The sequence below is a fragment of the Polypterus senegalus genome, chromosome 3, assembly GCF_016835505.1.
Source record: "Polypterus senegalus isolate Bchr_013 chromosome 3, ASM1683550v1, whole genome shotgun sequence".
Lineage (NCBI taxonomy): Eukaryota > Metazoa > Chordata > Cladistia > Polypteriformes > Polypteridae > Polypterus > Polypterus senegalus.
The window spans coordinates 191,365,475-191,385,740 of NC_053156.1; the positions used below are offsets into that span (position 1 = coordinate 191,365,475).

The following is a 20,266-nucleotide window of genomic DNA, read 5'->3' on the forward strand; positions in this document are numbered from 1 at the left end:
AAAAGGTGTGTCTGCGAGAATTAAAAGATTTGTTGTTTGGTGAAAGTGAAATCCTGTTAGAGAAAATTTCAAGCCCCACGAGAGAAGACTTTATGCAAAGAGATTTGGAAAAGTCCTGCCCACATCTAAAACATTTACAACCACGCACATGGTTCAATCATTTCTCATTTGTGTGAATGCTATTGTCAGACACAGTTCATGTAGAAAGAGAAACGAAATTCACTCACAGTCAGTTAAACTTTGTGTTGTCGCGATGTAATTCCAAACATAGAATCAAAATTCAATGCATAATTTGAAGAAAAGGTAAAAGCGAAAAGAGATCAAATGTATGGACATAGGTGATATGACAGAGGTATGTAGATATTGTTTGGCTTTAAACTTTAGGGTGGATACTTGTAGATTGTCTAATTCGTGTTGCCGTCAGGGAAAAGTAGTGTTTCTTCCCAATGAAGAGGCCTATCTGCAAGAATTAAAAGTTTTGTTGTTTGGTGAAAGTGAAATCCAGCTAGAGAAAATTTCAAGCCCCACGAGAGAAGACTTTATGCCAATAGATTTGGAAAAGTCCTGCCCTATATATATATATATATATATTATTTTTTTATTTTTTTTGTAAGGTTTCTAGTCTTGTTTGGGACTCCCCCCAACTGGATGACATGCCGAAGAGCGCCCCAGAGTACTATCCCCGCGTCTATGGAAGATAGTTTATCAGTTGCTGGGGCAATCATGGGCTCCCAACGCAGAATCGGCTTGCAACTACAACCAATCCGAGTTGATCGTGGTCAGAGTATAAGCGCTTGCCATTGATGGGTGATGCAAGGAACATTATAAATGCAGGGAACAGGATTACTTGGCCACTATCCTGGCCACAGCCCTGCCTGATTTCTGTGTCTGTGTTTAGGAGAGTGGTAGATCCCGCTACAATACATAACCGCACTGTTCCTGTTTCAAGCTGAATAAACTTGGCTTTGCTAAAGTACTGAAACTCAGCCTCATGTTTTGGGGTGCATGACAGGGACTCACACATCACAATATCTTCAGCTCACTCCACAGGTTTTCAATAGGGTTCAGGTCTGGGGACTGAGATGGCCATGGCAGAACTTTGATTTTATGGTCAGTTAACAATTGCAGGGTTAATTTGGACATGTGTTTCGGATCATTATCCTGATGGAAGATCCAATGATGAACCAGTTTTACTTTCCTGGCTGAGGCAGCCAGGTTTTGATTTAAAATCTCCTGATATTTCATGGAATCCATGAAGGGCCTTTGGAGGTAAAACAGCTCCACAACATCACAGAACCTCCACCATATTTCACAGTCTGGACAAGGTTCTTTTCAATATAGCCATCCTTCTTTTTACAACAAATCCACTTTGCGTGTTTATTGACAAAAAGTTCACTTTTTGTTTCATCAGACCATAGAACACAGCTCCACTCAAAGTTGTAGTAACGTTTTACAAACTCCAGGTGCTTACATTTGTGGATAACTCACAGAAAAGGCTTCTTTCTGGCATATCTTCAAAATAATCTGTTGGCCTGGAGATGCCATCCAATGGTGGTTCTGGAGACTTGATAACCCCAGGAATTTACCTTTTCTTGCAATTCCCCAAAAATGATATTTGGAGATATTCTTGCTTCTCTTACCATCCTTCTCACTGTATGTGAGGGTAAAATAAACTTGGATCCTTTTCCTGGCATGTTTATCACAGTTCCTGTTGATGACCACTTTGTATTTTTGCCTTACTGTAGAAATGGGCATTTTCAGGCGAGTAGCTATTTTTTTTATAGCCATTCTATGAGTTATGAAGGGCAACACATTTCTCCTTCATTTGGATTGAGTGTTCTCTTTTTTTTCCCCATGAGGATTGTTGGCTAATGAATTTTGGTTTTGTGTCTACTCACATTTGTATCACAGTTAAACAGGAAGTCATTGAATTCAGCTGGAAACTTCCTATACACTCCAATTCACTTAACAATGTCCAATTTAAATGGGAAACATGCTTCAGTTACATTGTTTCACATTAATTTCTAATTGTGGCACATGTGTTTTTGTTAAAAATATTTATTTGTTGATGAGGGCTTTGTTTTTTTTTAATTAACTTGTTTCAATTAAAAGTCAGGTGTTTCTCATTTTTTCAGTGCAAGGTGATGGTTCTTCAGCAAACAGTGATTTTTTTTCTAACTTTTCTTACAAATTTTTTCAAGGGGTGCCAATAATAGTGGAAGGCACTGTGTGCATGTGTATGTGTGTGTATATTGTGGTGGTGGGCTGGGGGTTGGGCCCAGTCGCCATGCCTGGACAGACCAGGACAGGGACTGTGCCTTCCCAGGACTACGAGAGGGCAGCCACTCCGCCTGGTATGGGGGCCACGGGGTTCGAGCATAGAAGCTCAACCCTATAAGGGCCCGTGGCCACCGCCAGGGGGTGACTGGACAATTGTGCGGCCTCGGGCGTCAGCACTTCTGCCGTACTTGTAGGTGCTGGGTGAAGGAATACCAGGAATACCCGGAGGGCTTCCGGGTGCTCATGCGGCACTTCCGTCACACCAGGAAGTCAATCAGGCCTCAAATTCAAAATGAGTAAAGATTTGCAAAACAACAATAAAGTTTATCAGTTTGAACATTAGATATCTTGTCTTTGTAGTGTATTCAATTGAATATAGGTTGAAAAGGATTTGCAAATCATTGTATTCTGTTTTTATTTACATTTTACACAATGTCCCAACTTCTTTGGAACTGGGGTTGTATATAAAATAAAGAGAGATATATAGGTACTGTATAAATATAGAGAGCTGACAACCCTACAACAATGGCAACTATCAATTTAACACTCCATCGATGTGGAATTTGACAGGGTGACCAAACAGAACACTCTCCTCAAGTTAAAAAATACATGCAAGCCCACTTGCAGATTGCATAAGTCACCTAAGGGACTCCCAGAATTTGAAAAACAAGACTCTCTGGTCTGATAAACCAAAATGTCTGGGTAAAGCATGGTGGTGACAATGTCGTGTCCTGGTTTGTTTTATCAGCCATGAGGACTAGCAGATTGGGACAAGGTTGAGAAAAGCTAAAGCAAAGTACAGAGATATCCTTAATGAAAACCTGCCCCAGAGCACTCTGGATGTTGAAGTGGGCTAAAGGTTCACTGTCCAAAAGAACAATGACCAAAAACACAAAGCAAAGACAGCACAGGCGCATTTTAGAGAAAACTCTGGGAATTTAAATGAGTTGCCCAGTCAGAGCATAAACTTTAACCCAAATGTTTAAAATGGATAAAATTAAAAATTTTATTTATTAAATGACATTACTTATTAATATTGTTTGTTGGTCACTTGTCACTAAAAATCACTTCTGCTTTCTCTTTCTTTTTTAACTTAATCTTAAACTGATAAGGTGCGTAAACTTGTTATCAGCTCATAATACTGTTGATCTTTGTGAAATACATAAAGACTCCATGTTATATTAACGGTATAGTTCAAACTAATGAAATGATTTATTTTAATCTTGATTTTAAATGTTATAGATTACAACTTGATTTGATGTGAAAATGAATGGGTTCACACCAAAGCTGACATTAAGGTTGTAGGTTTAAAGAATTTTTGAAAAATACAATATATATATCTAAATGTTGCATTTTGTAGTCTGATTAATCTCAAATGTAAAATTTCTGCATTAATTAATGGAAAAAGACTACCTTTATAAAATGCTAATACCTGTTCCTTTCTTGTCTTGCCATCATTAGTTTTTTTATTCTTTTTTATATCTTGTACTTAATAAAGCAGTCTCTGGTGTACTTAGATTTGATTAATCATCTCTGGTTTTGGATGGGAGAAATCTGGCCTGCAGCACATATTTAAATATTTATTTTCACCTCCCAAGACAGGGACCAAGGTCCTCTGAGTAGTGAGCCTACTTGTTAGGATATTTTTCTTCCTGTTATCAGACATTGTTCCTGTCTGCTAATGCCATGTTGGAGCAGAGATAAAAGTATGGGTACCTCATGATCTTACGGTGATCACAAAAGAATGTTTGCAGTATCTCCTGGCACTCCAGTGTCACATCACTAGCCTAAATATTTTATGTATGTGTGTGTGTGTATGTACATATATATATATATATATATATATATATATATATATATATATATATATATATATATATATATATATATAATATGTCTGTGTATTATATATATATATATATATATATATGTATATAAAATGTCTGTGTATTTTGAACATCTGGAGTCGTGTCTGTCTGTGGTGGGCTATATATTATATATATATATATATATATATATATATATATATATATATATATATATATATATATATATATATGTATAAAACTCACACCAAAGAAAAAGTGTGTATAATTGGAATGATATATTTTTTCTTTTTTCTTCTATAAAAAGAAGCTGAAATTGCCGTCTCATTGTATATCCACAAATTCCAAGTTATTTATTTATTTTAATCTGCAATACAACTAACTGAAATTTTTTGCACTGGAATATACAAAACTATATGAAAGGATCATGAAATGAATTTAAAAATCATGCAACTTTTAAAGTATAGTAGAATTTTTTTTTTCTGTCAATTAGTAGCCCCAAATAAAACTGCAGATGATTTTATGTTTTATCTTTCTTCTAAAAAATAACGGGCACTATATCTGCCACAGTTTGCAGATCTTTCTGAAAGTACTAAAAATATTGCAAATATGTAATTTACTTACAAGGCAAATACCTCCTGGGTGGTAAAGACCATAAATAAGTTAGTGCAAACATAAGATATTTTTGCCAAATATAAAGACAATTTGTGGCAGTGTTTAGTTCTCCTAATGTAATTAGAGCACATTACCTCACTCATATTTCAGTAAGAGTACCTAGCGAGAATAAGGCTTCTTTTTTTTACCATAAGTTGTTTCATTCCATTATTGTACAAGTTATCTTTGATAGTGGCTAGCAAACATCCTGTCTTAATGGCCTGGCTCAGCCCATGATTAATTAATTTTGAGACAAAGTAGTTTTGGCAGTACAGTACATGGTGAATGGCCTGTTGGTAAGGTAACTGGCTGAACCTTTAGATTTTATAATGGCCTGCCACACCCACCACACAACAACACCTGGATTGGGACCCGAGTGTAGTCAGAGACACCTTAGCACCACACTGGAACAGTGTGAGGTTTTTTATTGTTTTTTCTTTTTTCCAGTGGCCCAGTCCTAACAAAAATCATATCATCGCATGTGCTAGGTGATAGCGGCTGTCCACTGAAACGCTGGTGCCTTATGCCTTTCCCTGATCCCCCAGAATGCAGAGGAGTGGTGCTACAATGCAACAAATGATCTTGCGCTTTCAGTTACAGAGCACAGCCAGATACTCTTGAATGCAGGTGATGGGATCTCAATGCATCAGGAGCGAGGCTACTGGACCAGCCAATGAAGTTCTGCAGCATTATGACTGAATATGTACGAGGTTCATTAGCATGCTCAATGAATGTTGTTTTTTTTAGGGTGGGCACATATTTTTAATCTTGAAGGGATCTGAAACAACATCAATACCTCTTTGCTACTCTGCTACATGAAAGAATTATTTTGTATTTTTTTTACCCCCTCAGTGCAGATTAATTCATGACTACTTTGTGCTTATAGATACAAAAGTTGAAGCAGAGAGGGGATCAGCATCCAGGATCCAAAACTTCACAATGCATCCATTTTCTAAGCACTAAGGCATCTAAGTATAGGGTCACTACGAGCAGTGGTTCTAAAATATTAACTTCTTATAAAAGTTAGCCAATTCGATATGGTGTGAGCTATATTAATTAATGTTAATGGTAGACTTGTTCAAATTATTTTATTTCCCATATCTTCTTTAATCATATCTCACGCTCCCTAGTTCTTTGTCCAACCCCTATGTATTTCCATGGCATTACAGTAGATGCTGCTATAAAAATCCTTACACCACTGCATGCATGAATGCAATGTCACATCTTGCCAGTCATTGTTGTGTTCGTTGCAAAATCTGTGGCAGTGAAAAAATGCATGGGAGGAAATAACATTATCATTGAAAGATTTGGGGTAAAGTAAGTTGTATGAAAGAAATTTATTGGAGGTAAAGTAAGTTGTATGAAAGAAATTGCTGGTGGTGGGAGAGTTTTTAATCTACAGTATATGTTCCTGTTTTTTATTTCTTTGTGGGATTAATTTTTCTCATAGAACAAAGAGAGAGAGAGTGTATGTAAATATGTAATTTGTGTAACCAAAGTATACTGTAGCTTCTATTCAGTAGGTATTTTAGCCATAAAGTAATTTATCTCAGTATATGAATAATATCTGGAATGAACATGGTTTTCTTTTCTTTAGTAATAGGGAATTACACACCATAGATTTAAAGGAAAGTACAGTTTCTGTGACATCTACTTGGAGAGTCACTGACATCAATTGAGCTTTCAAGAGCAATCTAGTGTTGAACGGTTTTCAGCTAACAAACTAGAAAAGAATTGAGGATGGAAAAGCTTGCTGGTGATGAAGATATTCATAATCTGTCTTGTTGAAAATATTATTTGTCAGTGACTGAGCCAACCGTAAAACAAAAAGCCATTCTATCAAACTGGCAGCAAATGCAAACACAGATTGCCTTTGTCTCATTTCTTAACAGCTGAATCTGTCAAGAGTGCATCCTGTAGGCTTCATGTCACTTAATGACAAAGTGAAGTTTGCCTTGAGACTTCATTCACTACGCGTCTCTTTGTTTCTAAAGTATAAAGATATGGTATGTCCATTTCTTCTTTATCAAAAAGAGAGGTATGCGATAAATGTTTCTTACTTGAGAGCATTTAATATTTATTTGTCCTTGACTGAAACCATAGTTTAAAGTCAGCTTTCCCTTTGGTTGCTCAGTCAAACTTATTTGAAGCAGGAAGAGATGAGGACACACATGTAAATACAGAGAAGTAGTGCAAGGTTCAATTCCTAATTGTGACCATTTTTTAAATTATTATTACAAAAGGGAATTAAAATTGCGCACTTCAATTACAACAAATCAAAAACCATACTGAACACTATTGGATTAATAAATACTAACCTGAGTCACCTTCACAGACGAGAAGCATAAAGCAGACAGGAAGTGATCAACACACAAAGAAGTGACAGTCTAGGAAGCAGGCTTTACTGGAATATTTTGTATTTTTTTTTTTTCTCCAGCCGTCTGGAGTTTTTTTTTTGTTTTTTCTGTCCACCCTGGCCATTGGACCTTACTCTTATTATATGTTAATTAATGTTGACTTATTTTATTTTCTTACTGTGTCTTTTATTTTTCTATTCTTCATTATGTAAAGCACTTTGAGCTACTGTTTGTATGAAAATGTGCTATAGAAATAAATGTTGTTGTTGTTGAATACTTTCAAGAGAGATAGTGCAGACCAACACAGATTCAGACACACGAGGATATTGAAATAAGGCATAGGACAAACACTCATGGTACAAGTAAAACAAGAGATATGAAATATTTAAATTCTATCATTTGTCTTTAACAGGTAATATCGTTAGTTAAGTATAAAACACAAATCAGTCCTGTATAGCATACTACCTCCTTAGAGGGCACACATTTACACTCATCTATACAATCCGGTACAGGCAGAAATTAGCCAAACATGTTTGTTGCTGTGATGAGTAAGAAAACCAAAACTCTGGAGATAACCCACAAGGACACAAGACATGCAAAGTCTGTAGAGAAGGCAGTAACCAGGTCATCAAAAAAAAAAGAATTTTCAAGCATGAGGCAGTACTTCTAATTAGTATACTACTCTCAGAATGGCACTTTTTTATTGTTTTCCTATTACATGCATGTATTGCATTGCAGAGAAATGTTTAACACTACTTTTTTATGGACCCAGTATCCTGGGTTTGATTTCCATGTCTGGTCATTTCTTGTGTGGAGTTGGCATGCTCTCCCCATGTCTGCTTAGGTTCTCCTCCATTTACTGAGATTTTTCCTCAATACCCCCAAAAAACATGCTGGCTTGGTTAGCTGGTTATTCCAAGCTGTGTATATGAGTGGGCTCAGCAATGGGCTGATTACTGCCTTATGCCCAGTGCTGCCAGGATAGGCTGTGCTTTTCACACCCCCTGACCATGAAATGAAGTAACCAGGTTTCAGATCATTGTTATTACATACCATTATTATTTACAGCATGTTTTAGTCAGATGTACAGTATTTAGGCATACTTGCAGACAGTGAAACTAATGATCAGTGCTCAATATACAATAATGGCAAGAAAGGACAACAATAATCAGATTTGTACATTTTTATTTAAATTATTTTGGGGTTTATATTGAGGTGATGAAAGTGACACATTTCTTTTATATTCTTTTTGTCTTGTAGTACAACAAAAGATGAAAGATACAAAAAGCATGTTTACTTTTCCTAGTTACATTTTTAATCTTCAACAACTAATTAATTCCTTGATTTGTGTATGCAAGCAATCTTTAAAGTCCTTTAACTTCAGATTCAAAGCAAAAATACACATGCTTACTAATTTACAAAAGCAACACAAACAAAAATTCTGATTTAGTCTTTTTATATATTTTTCTTTTCTCTTTACTCCATTTCTGAATATGTGAGGAATGTAAATGCTTTTGATGGCACTTAAGAAAAAGAATTTTACAGTCTTCACCCAACATTGGTGCTGTTAAAATGCAGCCATTAGCACTCACACCACGAATTTTGATTAAATAGCTTGTGCTTCACAGCTGTGGGTCATTTTACAACTCGCTGGGAGACTTCAGAGAACTGTATTTCTTTGATGAAGCTGAATTAAGGGAAGATTGTTCTTCTTTTTTTAAATATCCTATAAGTCATGACAAAATTATCAAACAGGCAGCAGGCTTCACTTTCCTACAGTAACTGCGCATGCTGACGAACAGTTTCTTTCTTCAAACGCGTTATTGCACCTAAGGTAGAACAGCTGAATATAAAGAACTACCCACACTTGCACACAGTGATCAAAGGGAACTGTAATGAGTTTGGTATTGTAAGACACACAAAACCTATAAAAAGACTTCATAAACAAAGTTGAAAGTACAGTATGAACTTGGTTGATGTGGGGGGGTCACCAATTTTTAGTTACTTTACTTTCAGTTCTCTAGCAATTGTGATTTGTTAGGATTTCTCTTTCATTAGCGTGAGGTGGTGACTGCATGTTACAGTATTTACTGGTATAGCTTAGAGGTGTTAGATTTAATTATTTAATCATACGAGGAACTGAGACAGATGACATGACTGATGGATGGAATTCTTTTCGATACCAAATGAACATTTCTCTTTGACCTTCATCCTAAATACTTGCTTGACTTTAACAGATTGTCTCCTCACTTCCAAGCCATTATCTCAAACGTACTAACTTAATCCCTATTGTTTAATGGTGAGACATGCCAGTGCTGATTGTGCCTCCTGGGAGTTATTGTGTGCTACATTTATATATTTAATCTTACTTCTATGCACAGGTGATTTTCTTCCTGGAAGTTATTGCTCTTTTGAAGAGGGAAGCTGTGGATGGCAGTTTTTGAGTACTACACAAAACAGCACACTTTGGGGGATTCGGGAGCGGCGAAAAGGAGCATTTCCTCAACATAATAAGAGCTGTCCATTCTCAGGTAATACAAAGCAAGCATATTTCAAGCATGAGATTCTGACTTACCCAACATTGACTCCTGATTACTTTATTAGTGACCAACTTTTCTGGTAGCACCTATGTTTTCTGCAGAACATTGGACTCTTCCAACTTCCTGAATTGACCAAGGATATATTTTAGCTTAATAAGTCTTAAGGACTAAGAGTCAAATGAACACATTTTGTAACGATTTCTCATTAAAAAATATTTATTGACCTTAATACAAGATGTGGTGGCCTAATGAGTCCAAAATCCTTGGCCTAAATACACCACTAGTTATTTTATGTGTTGTAGAAGAAATTGTTACCTTAAATATATATCAATTAATAATCAACCCGAAGAACCAGGCAGGATGAAGCTTGTCCACTGCATCTTATATTTCTCTTCATGAAGATGGATACACTCTATGACAGCATCCTGTGATGGAATGGTCACAAAATAAAGACAGAGACCTATATTTATACATAACTGAATTTACATAACAGTGCTGAATTAATGCTTATATACTCCTCTGACATTTACTTTGATTGGTTCATTGTGCAAAAACTATATTCCCCTAAGTGAATATGTGACACCTAAGTCTCGTCTTTCTTCCATAGCATGGACTCCCATTATACTTGGTTTAAGCAGGTTTGTGAATGTTATCTGGTGTTATGTTATTCTAGGATTAGACAACAAAGTGTATCCATATATACAGTCAAGAGTAAAAACAAGTATCTGTTACTTCTGTACTACATACATAATAAATACAACAGGTAAATGTTCATTTTTAAGGATAGCTGAGTAAGAGCACAGAGTGGCAAGAGACCTATAGACTTTATAAGTTGTACTGTAATTGTCTGCATTTAATTTATGACTGCAAGCATCACTGTTCTTCCAGTTTTTATTAGTAGTTAATCTCATTGTCACTAACCTCTATTTTAGTCAACTTTTTGAACATGTAAATGTATTTGAACCTGATTTACTGTGGCAAAAAATTGCTACTTCAGGCCACAAAAAAACTAATCAATCAAAGCTACTGGTTTTAATAAATTTTAGTAGGAATGGTAAGCAGAGATTCCACATTGCTGGCATTGTTATTTAAGTAATGACTGTATGTCATACGGAAAGGCAAGATATGTTTAATATCTACTGTATATATTCACTGGAAATTCAGATGTTGGGCCAATTAAAAACAAATAGTAATTTTTGTGGGTTGTTTCTTCATACATCTAATTTATCATATTTTATTATGTTTGCATTGACTTTATTCAAAAGGAAATCTAGGTTTTTCTTAGCTCTGTCTCAGAGCTGTGTCCACTTACTTTTTTTCCCTTGATTATAATGTCATTAGTTTAGTAACCATACTCTGTTTTTGCAATTGGTCATCTACTGTGCTACACTGATTTCCTAAATTATTCTTCTCCTTTACCAGTGATTCACATCTGCAATATAATCTAAGTATATTTGTGTACTTAAATATATTTCAAAACTTTATTTTCATCTATTGATTTGCATGTTCTTTATTGTACATACAGTCTTAACTGCCTGCAGTTATTTGTAGTGTATGATTATTTTGAACTAAATATGCATGTAATTCAAATATAACAAGCTACACTTTAAAGTCTAGTTTGGTATCAATGGGCATTGGACTGCACATTTAAATGAAATAAAACAAAATCTGTCTTCTCCAGATTTGCATAGCATTCAGCGACAGGTGTTCTAAAGCCAGAATAGAATACCTGTTGTAACACTACAACTGATTTAATGAAATGTCAGATGTTCATCTTTAAGCCAACAGTTTCCTCTACTAATTGTGTTCGTTTCCCATTCTAACCTGCAGTGTCACACAGATTTAGTTAATGTTGTCTCTCGGGGAGAAAAATAAATAAATAATTCTGCTGTGTGCCTGCAGTGCTTGAATACTGATTCTTTAATCATGGCTAATTAATGAAATTAATTTGTTGTGTTATTTATTGGGGCAGCATGTTGATACAGTGATTAATCCGACTGCCTCACTGCCAATATGGAATTTGCATGTTCTCTCTGTTTCTATATTGACATATTAAATACATGCATGGAAATGATATTAACAAACAGCTGTATCCCCTCATTAGTATTTATGTGAACTTGCTCTGTAATTAACTGGCATCTCTTCCTGGTTTCATTACTGCTTTCTAGTTGATGCTACTGGAATAGACCGTTGATCCGCACAGCCCTGGACTCAAAAATTTGAGAAATAGCTGCTTGTTATTTTATATTGTAGTGAAACCCAATAAACAGAGTAGATGAACAGGACCGCAGCCATGACTACAAATCATTGATTTATCCATCCAATTACTAAACTTGCGTATTCAGTTTCAGGGTCATAGCAAGCTGGTGGTATCATTTATCACAAGGAACAAACTAACAAAGGATGAGACACCAGGCCTTTGTAGGAGGCTATTCAGCTATTCTCGTCATGTGCAAAATAAACACGTGATTTAAAGTTTGACATTTTTTTTATTCTCAGGCTTGAAGGGTAAACAAATAGCCTCTTGGAAAACACACAATATGTATGAATAGGTAAAGGTCTAAATTGTGAAGTACAACATTATTTTCTCAGATGGCAGGGTCCACTTCATTCTCAAGATGAAAGAGCTAAACTGTGAATCATTTTCTATTTATTCCTAACCAGAATACAATAATAAAGTAATAAGCATAATAGTGTGATTTTTCTTTTTTATTAAATGTTACAAATATTCATTTACAGCTTATCAAATGTAATTTTAACTAATATATAAAAACAATTAAATGTTATGTTTTTTGCTGTCATACCTCAATAATTTAATAAATGGCTATGAACATTTTGTCATGGAATTATGGAAGTACAGCCAATGGCCTAATATTAAGTTGTCCTGGAAGTTATATTTATAAAACTTGCATACTCCCAAAAAGATGGACGGACCTGCATATATTTACAGCAACTCTGATCTATGTGTGCACAACATTTCAGGGTAACTGGGAAATGAGCAAGCAGGGAAATGCAGTCAAGACTGCAAAATGAAGACTCCTATTCATATCACTAAGTTAGTATTTTAATGTGTGTTGACATGACAAATATATTAAACCTTGAAAGAGATGAATATGATGTTAAAACTTGTTATTTCCCTTTAAACAGGGCCAATTCTGCATATTCACTTCTCATGGATCAGGCCAATAGGTCGGTAATATCTTAGCCAAGCTTCACTTCGTCATGCCTGCTGTTTTGGAAGGCATCAACTGAGTTTTTGTATGGTGTGGGAGCACACACATAAAATATACCATGTTTTTGCTAACATAAAAAGGTAGTTTACAGCAGAGTCCAGTTTTCATAATATAGTTGAATATCATTACTGCACTTTATAGTAATAATGGCATCAACTGAGAATGAAACTGGTTCTGTTAACCTTAAGCTGCTACATTCCATTAACTCACAAGTCATCTGTGATTCCAAGATGAGACTCACAAACATTATGGTTCAGTGGCCTGGCTCAACCCAAGAGTCATTTATTTTGAGGCAAAGTGGCTTCAGCAGATGTGATGGTATTGTATGTTATGGCTGGCTTGTTGGTAAGGTAACAGGCTGAACCCTCAGTTTTTCATATAACCTATACTATTTTTTGTAACTGCAATCATGTCATTTCATGTGCCAAGTGATAGTGGGTGCCCTCTCAAACAATGGCACTTTATGCCTTTCCGCGACCCCTAGAATACACAGATGATACATTGTAATACCAAGAGTGCAATGCAGGACTTGATGCATCAGAATGGAGGCTGCTCAACCAGCCAATGAAGGTTTACAACATTGTCACTGCATATGTATGAGTTTGATTAGAATGGTCCATATATGGTTGTTTGAAGGTGGCAATCCAAGCAGGGCTTGAGGAGCTTTCATGCACATTTACAAGGTGATTGAGATTTATAAAGGACACATTGTGTAGAAATGTGTGTGCACCAGGATTTTAAATTCAGATTTTTTTATTAGGCATACTCATGTTAAAGTTTTTTGGCATATGCATATTTTCATGCTCAAATCCAAACAAAGTTTTAAGAATGAAACCCCTGGACACCTGTTAGGTGATAGAGATAAAATCTTTTGGGAAGAAATGTGAGACAGACATAATTAAAATGAACTTTTGTACTTTGGTTCAACATCAATTCATTGTGTTCTCTATTTCATAAAATTTTAGCCAAAGAATGAATTAAATAAAATTCATATTTGCCATCTTAGCTCAAGGGCATATCTGACAGTAAATTTTATTCCACTTCTAGATTAAACATTTTGACTACAAATTTTTTGTGATGTTGTACAAACTACGTCACTTAATTAAAACGGTGTGCGCTGAAAGTATGCAACATGCACTAGACTGGATACAATTCTGAGGTACTAAATACCATCCTTATTTCACTAATCAGGTCTTCTGTTACTTTTAAGCATTTGAATTTTGACCCATGGCAACTGCTAAGAATGTGCATAGCACAAAAATATAATCCCTGAAATGATATGCGGTATAACTTCCTGAAGTTAACCCATCAGTGCAATCTTATTTATTCTTTGAAATGTTCTCATCTTTATTCATAGGGCATGCAATGGTGCTTGGTGGTGGCAATTTTGACAATCAGCAGCCACTTGCATTGAGAAGTCCTGTGTTTCCACCTCCTCTGAGAAACTCGCCTTGTCAGGTAAGTGATGGTCCCAGGCTCCATATACATGGAAAAGTCTTTGAAAACATTTCTGCTGTTTTATTTTATACCTGTATGTAACCAAAAATATGAAGGAAGACTGGAGAAAAAAATAATAAAACACTAAGGTCTTTGTTTTCAGTCCCTCTGAGCAATTTGATTGGTCTGTTAGGCTTTGGTGACGCAACAAAAGAGGAAGTGCAAGTGTAAGCTGCAAGTTGCAGAGCAAAGGTGCATGAGGCATGCCGAGAGAGTCGCCTTCAAAGATGGCAAGTATAAAACCAGATAGGAGGTGAAAAAGGTGTCTCAAAAATAGTGGCAGAGTCTGTGAAGCAGGCTTTACTGGAACACACTCAAGACACAGAGAACACCAGTGAAGAGAGGTTCACACACGCAAATATAGAGGAAAAGTGCTGTTAGTGTATGTAGGGCAAGAGAAATTTATTTGTCTATTATCCTATTAGCTGTCTTTGAAAGGTACCATGGCTAGTATCCAAAGAAAATACAAGTAGCTATATGGAAGTAAGCAGTAGACATTCTACCATAGAGCTGAAGCAAAGGAAATGGCAGAGAGAAGAAGAGAGAGTAGACAATTTAAAAAGCAGATGATTTTTGTTATTAGTACATGTAATTAAGACATGCAGTGTGGATGTGTATGGGTTTCTTTAGTCTACAGTACATTTGATTTGTTTTCTTTTATTTTTTAATATTCATTTTTTTTATCAGTTATTCCTTATTCAGCTATCTGCTTCTTATGTTTTTCCTTTTTGCAGTTTTTACCTGTATTACTTTCTAGCTTATTGTTAATTTACTATTGTTATCCATTTCTTTAGCATCATGATAACTGGCTTTTATCTTACAGTAAGTAGATGAAATGGAACGATCTTGATTTCAGTGATTGCTATGGATTTTAGTATGCTTATAGCTAATAGTCTAATAATAATAATTTTGATGGAATTGGCCCTGGTGCTTAATAAACCTGAATTAAAACAAGAAAATTAAACAATGAGTGAAAGAATTGGGCAAACAAAACAGGGTATTCTATTCAGGCTTTTCAGTGTATCCTTCCTTGATTATAGAAGTACTGTACAAGAAGGGATTGTTTTCCCAATCTCGGTACAGTGCATCTTCAAACTGGGACTGTTGTTAATGAACTGTGCGTCATTTCATGTTCGCTGTTTATGTCATAAACCACTCTGAGTACAGCATATACTCATGGTTAATCATCAGCTCTGTCTAAGAGTTGAAATATTTTGAGTAGTCATTTAATATATAACCTATGTAAGCTCAATTTCATGTTTTAAGCAAAGTTTTACAGATTTACATATTTACCACTAATAAAGAGAGCCCCAAATTGAATCCAACTGCAGTTGCTTCTATTAAGTTTGAATAATTTCAAGTTTGCTTGGGCTTCCTTCAGTCGAAAGGCTTTCAGTTAGATTGATAGATGATTTAAAGTAGGCCTTGTTGACGGAGTACAATTTTCTGTTTGACTGCTCCCTGCAGTGGACTAGTATCCTGTCTAGCCAGATTTTGCCTGTGCCTGATGCTAATACAAAAGGCTATGGTTCTCCCAAATCGGTTTTGGGTTAAAAGGGGCTCAGAAAATTGAAGAATGTTGTTTAAAAGTTCTGATTATTCCATTAGATAAAACAGAGGTTAATGGTGAATTGATTGACAGGTTTCCTTCTCCCTCTGTGCTGATAACGCACGACGAGCATCACTCTCCTTATGGCTTCTGGAAAACAATACAGACATTCGTGAGGTGTTCAAGCTACAAAACAGTGCCCTTGAGCGGGGATGGCATCAGTTGGTTGTTCCTCTACATGGAGTGTCAGAAAGGTAAGCACCCAACATGTATTCACTTAAACCTCTAAAATAATTTTCAAGCTATTTTTTACAGTAAAATAGCATAGCTTTAAGTACATTATCAAATCATGTCCACTGTTATTTTCTACTGTTATCACATCTTTCTGCATTTTAAACACCTGGCTTTCATGTTTTGTTTTTCCTAAAAAATATTTGTATTAAAAATCAAATATGTGTATATTAGGTGGAAATATGGACAAACTGTCTGCAGCTGTTGTGAGTACTTGGATTTGAGGGTAGAGAGGTTGCTTAAGGACTGTCTCTTAGCTGAAGACCGCACCAGAATATTAATTAGGATTGGCTTCTTGCTTTTCCTCTGACTAACATTCTTCTCCAAACAGCAGGCAGAATAATTGGTTATCACCTTTCAAAACACGTGTTTTAATACTATAATTTCTCTAGAACCTCTAGGTTCTACCAAATTATAAATTCTACCTGTATATGATAGTTTTGAGAAATTGTTTGGAGCTCTGACTGTGCAGTCATTTAATATACTTTATTACATTTCTAGTTTCTTTCACTCTCTAGTTATTCATACTCTCAGCCACTTTTCATAGAAAAGAATAGTGGCTATATTATATGGAGAGCCTGTTTATTAAAAGTGAAATAAATATTTATTTCTGGAAATTTTTTTAACAGTTTAACAATGACATTTCACATATCAATTTATTTTACCCCTTTCTGGTTTATGGGATACAAAGCTAAGTCCTGTCACACCACAGCTGATATAGCACAAACAACATAGGTGACCTCTATAAATTTCATTTTTTTTAAACTAAAACAGAAAATAAGGATACAGCATTTATTTAAGTATTTTGTTTATTTTGACAGATTTCAGTTAGAATTTATCTTCTTGGCTTCAGCTGAATTCAGAACTTCAACGGTTATTGACAACATCTTCCTCAGCATGGATTGCTTCATGACCTGTGAGTATCCGCAAAGCACTTTTACCAAAAAAGTCTCATAATGCTAAAGTAATGTAAAAGCAATGATGGGATATGACAAGGAAGGAGGTAGCCAAAACGTTATAACTAAGGTATAAGTGAATACCAGCACTTCACTGTGGATAATGTGAATTGTGGAAAAAATATGGCAGCCAAGAATGATGTTCCAGAAAGCTTTTTATAGCATGCAAATAATAGGATCAAAATAGGCTGAGGACTAAAATGTAATCCTTGATTAAATCAAAGATGAAGGAACTGATGCATTGACTTCACTGCGTACAGAAGTACCAGCACTTTGAGTTGAAGGAGGCCTCGGCTGTAAGGTGCTGTATATTGGTGGCAGAATAATAAATTCCAAGGCAATTTAGTTCTTCAAACAGCTAAGATGTTCCCAAAGTGACATCCTGACATTTTTTTTAAAATCATAAGCATCAATAGGCCAGCTAACCAACTTTGTTCTTTCTTCCTGATTGCTAAGATGATTATCATAAAATAGGTTTACTTGCATCTTAAACACAGTTTCTTTTAACTCCTTTCTGTGTTCTTTAGTACCTGATTCACCTAACTGAAATCTCTGCATCATTTGTGGTCAAGAATGAAAAGGTTACATTTGCTTTGTCTCTCATGTTGCAACAATTCTGTTACAGCTCTTTTCTGCACATCCTTTCTGCTTCATTATGTTTTGCTTCAGCTTTGATTATGATGTATTGGATTCTCATTGAAGTGTTACTAAAATTAAATACAGCACCCTTTCCAATATATAGAGGTTTTTATTCCCTAAATTTACATTTTATTTTACTTACACCTAACAAAGTTATCCAGTGTTGCCTGGGTCAGAAAACAGATGGCTGGAAATGTAAAAAGCATAAACCTTTGCTGGAAAAAAAAAACTTATTGCAGAGCTTTATCAATACCTGAATGGGACCCCCCCTAGTAATACTGTATTTTTGGGATGACCTTTAAAATGGGTCAGCTAGTCCAGTCTTGCAGTTCCCAGTAGAAAGACCATTTCACTAACTACAAGCAGCAGTATTTTTCTAGATAAGTAATTGCACTGAGCATGACATAAAATTGAAGATAAAATTGCTTAAGAATGAAAAGCTGAAGGTTGTTATAAACATTTTAAATAAATTACTGAGGGAAGCCTGTTACTTTAAAGAACATCTGGGGCCTCATGTATAAAACTTTGCTTAAATTCCACAAACGTTTGCTTATATAATAGATGCAAAATTGCGAACACACAACATACCAGATTTATCAAAAAATACACATGCGCTAGGTTCCACACCAAGTTGCTTTATTAATCTCAAATCAACTTTAAAATATGTGAATATGCATTTAGCTGCTCCCTTTTATCTCCCTTCAGTAACCATGTATGGCTTAAAAATGCCCTTTTTGAATATTCATGACCTAATTACAAAACTTCACTGAATGTGAACTTGAGGTCTTACTGAGATGTGCGTATCATCAGTCCTCAAAACAGACAGAGAAGTACTTTTATAATTTCAATTATAGGTTAGTTCACTGTTTCAGATTTAGCTTGAGAGAAGTTATTTTGATGTGTTGTTTACAGTATGTTCCTCTTTTACACACCAAAAAATGCTTCTGTTGGCAAACGGATCTCTGGTAACCAGCACAAGTGATTGACACAGTAGTGCATGTGATGCCGGTTTATAGCAGTGTGACAGTCTGAGCAAATATCCAGTCCACGACACACATATCTCTGTTGCAACATATTTTAAAAATAAAAATGTGATATCTTTCTCTTTGATTAAGCAAATAAAAGAAAAAGCTCCATGAAATCATAAAAAAATAGTGATATCCTTCTTTATGATTAAGTAAGTAAAACGCTGTAACTTTCAGATCATTAACTAAGTTGCACCTGATTGTTATGCTTTGTGTACGCTTTCTAATTTCTTAAAATAATAAATTGTTTATTTTGCCACAATTAAAATATGTAGACAAATGAACTTAAAATCATTTTTTGTCAATTAAATATCAATAATGGTGTTTTTGCCTTTTTTGTAATGATGACTGACTTTTAAGCCAATTTTGATAGAGTTCTTCTTGGAGTGGTGTACTGAATTGAACATTACAGAAACCATCATAGAGGAATCACATGATCCCTGTTCCATTACATGTTTTAACATCTGGGCTTAGATAATGAATGGATGGATGGACATACAGACATCAGAATGTTACTGATGCATCATTGAAATGTGAAATGAAACAATATTTTCTATTCATTTAATTGTCCTGCAGCCAGGAGTTACTAAAAAGCCAACATCTGAAAAGTCTGTGTAGGACTTATGGATGGTCGAAACTTTCCCTAACTTAAAGGTATATAGAAATACTGTCAGAAATAAGTAGCAGCAGTAGTATATGGCTGTCTATCATCTCTATTCAATTTTCACATTTACTGCAGCTTTAAAATGAACTTGAGTATGGTGTCTTTAAAGCAAGTGCCATGAGTTAAGCAAATAGCATCTGCTAGTATTTATTAATATTTTAATCAAAAACACATTCCTGTTTAACTAACATTCCTGATTGTAGTATTTCACCTATGAAGGTCAGATTTCTTCAGCTGAATTTTGCTAGGATGTTTCTTACAATGAAATACTATATTAGAACTGTATTATTTTAACATATTATTAAAAAGTTTTTGTTTATTTGTTAAATATTTTGGAATTTGTGATTTATAAACAGGTCTTCTAACAACCTTATTTGGAATAACACCATTTTTCCATGGAAAGTCTATTGTGATATATTACACCATATTACCCACTCAATGAGAATAGGATGCCACATTTTACCTGAAATTAGAAAAAAAAATCTAATCTTCCCACTCAAGTACACTCAAGAAAATTTTCATACCTGGCAAAAATGTATTCATCCATCTCAGTTGTGCCCCTGTTAACCCTTTAAATTAAATCTCTCTCTCCCTCTCTTTCAGTAAACTATTCATCCATTCTATGATCTGCTTCTCGCAACTGAAAGAGGGCACCGTGGCAGATGTTTGTCGACTTGCAGACCAACCATACCAAACCACCCATACAATCAGATTGTGATTCAGACTACCAATGCCATGAATGTAATTACCCCGAT

General features: G+C 35.2%; 1 protein-coding gene across 5 annotated transcripts in view; it reads left to right on the forward strand.

Moving 5' to 3' along the window:
- The window catches only part of alk (ALK receptor tyrosine kinase), a 1,762,427-nt gene that overhangs the window by 1,571,308 nt on the left and 170,853 nt on the right, over positions 1 to 20,266 (forward strand). For 4 of the 5 annotated variants that reach the window (XM_039748331.1, XM_039748332.1, XM_039748333.1 and 1 more), the window contains 4 exons: positions 9,499 to 9,648; positions 14,248 to 14,348; positions 16,030 to 16,190; positions 17,049 to 17,143. In XM_039748331.1, the coding sequence (XP_039604265.1) occupies positions 9,499 to 9,648; positions 14,248 to 14,348; positions 16,030 to 16,190; positions 17,049 to 17,143 (507 nt within the window). Of the gene's footprint in view, positions 1 to 9,498; positions 9,649 to 14,247; positions 14,349 to 16,029; positions 16,191 to 16,939; positions 16,963 to 17,048; positions 17,144 to 20,266 lie in introns of those variants that run through there. The other variant, XM_039748335.1, reaches the window with a different exon arrangement.